This window comes from Danio rerio, chromosome 14 (assembly GCF_049306965.1).
Source record: "Danio rerio strain Tuebingen ecotype United States chromosome 14, GRCz12tu, whole genome shotgun sequence".
Classification (NCBI taxonomy): Eukaryota; Metazoa; Chordata; class Actinopteri; order Cypriniformes; family Danionidae; genus Danio; species Danio rerio.
In genome coordinates this window covers 100,001-105,000 of record NC_133189.1, presented here as the reverse complement: position 1 = coordinate 105,000, position 5,000 = coordinate 100,001, and the positions used below count along the sequence as shown (strand labels likewise).

Sequence of the window (5,000 nt, the reverse complement as noted above, 5' to 3'; positions counted from 1 at the left end):
TCCTGATCGATCTGATCACGCTCGCTGTCCGTCATGCGGGACACTTCAGAGCTCATCACACTGCACACACACACACACACACACACACACACACACACACACACACACTTTTTATATGGTCTCCTCTGCTTTCCTCACAGAAGCACCAAAAATGACTGTTATTGTTATACTTGTGGGGACATTTGGTCCACACACACACACACACACACACACACACACACAGAGTTGTCAGACCTGCCGGCGTTCACATAGTCTTTCCTGTGCTGCAGCAGAAAGTCCTTCAGCTTGGAGATGTTGGAGATCTGCAGAGCAAACACACACATTACTCTCTCAGTGTGTGTGTGTGTGAGTGTGTGTGTGTGTGCGTCAAAGACTGAAGCAACATTCATTTCAGAGAAACCCCCTTAAAGCAGCAAACACACACACACACACACACACACACAGAAGGAGTGTGTTGAGTTGTTTTGCTAACTTTCCTGAAATGTTTCTGCTGCTTTAATAACGGCAATTACGTAATTACTGCAGTTGTAGAGCTTGACCTGAACACACACACACACACACACACACATACTGAGCCCGACGGCTGGAAAAACACCATCGGAGGTCAGAGATCAGATCTGCAGACCTGTTTTCTCTCTCTCTCACACACACACACACACACACACACACACACACAGTTGTGCTGGTAACTCTACTCTAGAGCGCCGTCTGCTGGTGACTCTGGAACGGGGCCGCTGCTGCTCTAGTAAACAGACTCAACAGCATCTGCAGCAGCACTTCCTGTCCTGACCAGCAGAGAGCAGCAGTGCAGCGCCACCATCTGAACCCGGGGTGTGTGTGTGTGTGTGTGTGTGTGTGTGTGTGTTTCCCACAGTGGTCCTGGAGGCCTTGCAAGAGGGCAGAGGGATCAATTGCTCTGGTAATTTAAGACCCAAAAGAGCAAGTAATACCTAAACAATGAGCCCCGCACGAGTGAGTGTGTGTGTGTGTGTGTGTGTGTGTTTGAGGCTAAAGGAGACAGTCTGCCTGGCTGCATTTAATCTCATCATCAGAGACCCTGCGTTTACCTCACACACACACACTCACGCACACAAACACACACACACACAGAGTGGAGTCACGCGTGCGCTCGCTCTCGCTCTGACCGTGTCGCCATGGTAACTGATGATAGCGATCACCGTGTCAGCGTGTGGGTCAGTGTGTGTTTTCTGTGAGTCGCCGGCGCTACAATGCGCTCTTTATGCGCGCGACACACACCGTATGATGATCCACTGTAGAGAGCGACGGATTACAGGTGACCGCAGTTTAGCACAGCCAACACACACACACACACACACACACACACACATCAGGTTTCACTTGCAGAAAACACACAGCACATCAACCCGCGGACACGGAGACGGACATCTGTGTGTTAATGATCAAAACATTCATCAGGGGTCTCCACAGAGGAATGAACCGACAACTAATTCAGCATATGCTTTACACAGCGGATGACCTTCCAGCTGCAACCCAGTACTGGGAAACACCCACACAAACACACACTCATACACTCGGCCAGTGTAGTTGATCAGTTCCCCTATAGCGCATGTGTTTGGACTGTGGGGGAAACCGGAGCACCCGGAGGAAACCCACACCAACACGGGGAGAACATGCAAACTCCACACAGAAACACTAACTGACCCAGCCGAGACTCAAACCAGAGACCTTCATGCTGTGAGGCTACAGTGAAACACCACTGCGCCACCGTGCCGCCCATATCCCTCAGATGATTTTGCTTAATAACTGATCAAAACTCAACCGGATATCTGTTCTGGACATGATCCAGCATCCATCTGCAGCTGACAGGAGGAGTCATACACACCGCATCTGTTCCAGGACAGCTGAACAACTAATCGATGATCCATACCCTCATGCAGAACTCACTGTCAAGCGTTCTGTTGGGTTTTCAGGTTAGGGTGAGCTGTGAAACACACTGAGAGCAGACGCTCAGCATCCCGCATCCAGCACTCACGGGGTTCAGGATCTGGATCAGGTCTGGTTCTGTCACTCAATTACATTTGGGTCCTGCAGCGTCTCCATCCTCACACACACACACACACACACACACACTCTCTCTCTCTCTCTCTCTCTCTCTCTCTCTCTCTCTCACGCTGGGTTTATGTCCTTCCTGGTGAGCTTCTGCACCTCAAATTTAATCATCATCATCATCATCATCATCATCATCATCATCATCATCAGCTTCTGCTCGGCTGTATGACTGGCTGATAAATGTCTGCAAGTGTGATATTATCGTCATTTGAAGAGTGTGTGTGTGTGTGTTTGTGTTAGAGGTAATGTTGGTTTTATATTCGCATTCAGCTTCATTTTTGAGCAGTGGCAGCTTTATGACTGTATTGTTTATCATGACTCTGAGTATTGTGTCTGAGATCAGATGTACACAGACCTCTGATCCTCCTCAGCACTGTCTGACTGAGCTCTGTTCAACACTCAGCTGCTGCTGCTGACGTCACTGTCTTGTTTACATTAGCAAACAATGCTAACTAACGTTACTAGCCGAACTTATAGAATTAAGGAGAAAGTGCAAATGTGCTCAAATAAACCCAACTTCCCCCCTGTGTGTGTGTGTGTGTGTGTGTGTGTGTGTTTATCTCACCACTTCTCGGGCTTTGCAGCTAAAACTGTCCCTCTGTCTCGGTCTGGGTCTCTTCTGGGCTCCCGGTTCTTCTCTCCCGGTAGTCTCCATCAGCCCGAGCGCTTTATTCCGCGTTTTGACGGTTTTCACGCTCGCTTTGAACAGCAGTGTAATATCGGCCGCCATGACTGACACGTCGCGCTCTGACGTCATTCACCGGCGACGAAACTACCGCCTGTCATCAGCAGTGCCCTACACTAGACTGCACCCTACACAGTGCACACTACAGGGTACACACTCCTCCTGCAGTTTAAGGAATAGTGTACTATTAAGGGGTTATTGAAAGTGTTTATAAACTGAACTGTGTCATCATCTCCTCATCCTCCGCTTGTTTGAGTTCATCTGTCGAACACAGCGGCAGATATTTTGAAGAATGCTGGAAAACAGACGCTGACTTCCACACATGATGATGATGATGATGATGATGATGATGATGTTCCTACTGTGCTGTTTTCCAGCATTCTCCTCTATCTAGTTGTCTTCAGATGTGTTTATCAGCACTGCAGTGTGAGTGGAGGATGAGGGAATCAAGATTATTGCCTTTCCTTCAGCTTAGTTCCTTCACCACAGCGGAATGAACCGCCAACTATTCCAGCACGTGTTTTACACAGCGGATGCCCTTCCAGCTGCAATCCAGTACTGAAAAACACCCATACAGCAGCTCTCCATGCTGTCAGCTCTCCTCTACTGCTACAACATCCCACATGCACAGAACACACCTGCACTCCCTCCGAGAACATTACCGGTCTGCTCTGCAGTTCATTTATTCTCGGTATACTCTTATTATCTCCTCCATCATTAATGAAAGGAACAGAACTGATAAAGAGGAAACTCTTCCTCAAAACATTTAAACCAGCAGCAGGACCCGCTGAGAGGAGTCTGAGAGCTGCAGGCCGGAGCGGCGTCTGGTAAACTCAGGATGAACACGTCCACACTCTGATTCTGGGGGGACGGGGGGGACATGTCCCTCCCACCCGAGGGTTGTGATTGAGGAACAGGCGAGCAGGGTCAGTCAGGTGTACAGTGTCAGGTAAGGGTGTTGTGCTTTATTGAAGGGATAATGATAATTCTTTTGGGGGTGAATTTTCTTACTTATGTTTTCTGACTTGTGGCTGTTTAGCAGATTTCACAGGCTCTCGCATTTACAATATGATTAGTTATTTTAACGTTTTAAAGTTATTTATTATGAGTATGTAAAATGTATTTTCCTGCATTTATTCTGCTTCAGGAGTCTTGATTGTAAACAACACAACAAACAATGCAAAAAATAGTTTTGAGATTTGCTGTCATTGAACCTGAGAAAAACTTTGAGAATATATGAAGAACATATCTTTATTAGTAAATTCAGCTGTATTATTTGTGTCCCCTTCAAAAAAATGCTCGAAAGGAGTTTAATATTTATTGTCCCCCCTACTGTTAAATCAGATTTACGCCCATGCGCTCTTCATCTGCAGGAGCATCAGTCAGGATCACACAGAACTGGAGAAATCTTTATCTACAGCACAGAGGTGTTACACTGAGTCCTGGAGAGCCGCAGCTCTGCTCAGTTCTGCTCCAGCCCTGATCAAACACAGCTGATCCACTAATCAGAGTGTTCAACACTAGAGACCAGCTCCAGCTCAGTCACGCCCCCAGCTCAGACACGCCCCCAGCTCAGACACGCCCCCGGCTCAGACACGCCCCCAGCTCAGACACGCCCCCGGCTCAGACACAGGTTTATTGGGCCCTCAGGGGCCTCTGGGATTGAGATATCTTGCTCACAGGAGCATAAAGCAGTCAAACACACAGAATCCATCATGTTTCAGAGCAGCTGAAGTGTGTGTCCGTGTGTGTGTGTGTGTGTGTGTGTATGTGTGTGTGTTACACTGATTTTAATTCACTTCAATCCTCTAAATGGAGCAGCGGCTCCACACACACACACACACACACACACACACACAGTTAATGTGCGGTTCTATCTCCTGTAACTGAACCATGTCAAAGGGAGCAGCGGAGACATCTTAAACATACAAGATAAACAAATAAACAAATAAACAGATAAATAGATAAACAGTGTCTGCTGGTGTTGGTCTCGGTGGACGTGTTGCTGATGAGGCAGAAATTACAGGCGGTGTCAGCAGGAAGGAAACCAGAGGATCAGAGAAACACAGAGGAACATCATGGAGACCTGACTCACACACACACACACACACACACTGAACAGAGATGAGGAGCAGACTGTGACTGACCACAAAACACACACACACACACACACACACACACACACACACACACACACACACACACACACACACACACACACACA

General features: G+C 47.8%; 1 protein-coding gene across 1 annotated transcript in view; it reads right to left on the bottom strand.

The window, feature by feature from the left end:
• stx18 (syntaxin 18) overlaps nucleotides 1-2,846 on the bottom strand; it is a 5,164-nt gene extending 2,318 nt beyond the window's left edge. Inside the window, exons 1-3 of the mRNA NM_001024425.1 lie at nucleotides 2,657-2,846; nucleotides 235-302; nucleotides 1-60 (exon numbers count right to left, since the gene is read on the bottom strand). The exon at nucleotides 1-60 is cut by the window's left edge and continues 56 nt beyond it. Coding sequence (NP_001019596.1) covers nucleotides 1-60; nucleotides 235-302; nucleotides 2,657-2,821 — 293 coding nt within the window. The 5' untranslated portion in view covers nucleotides 2,822-2,846. The remainder of the gene's footprint in view (nucleotides 61-234; nucleotides 303-2,656) is intronic.
• Nucleotides 2,847-5,000: the final 2,154 nt, after the last annotated feature.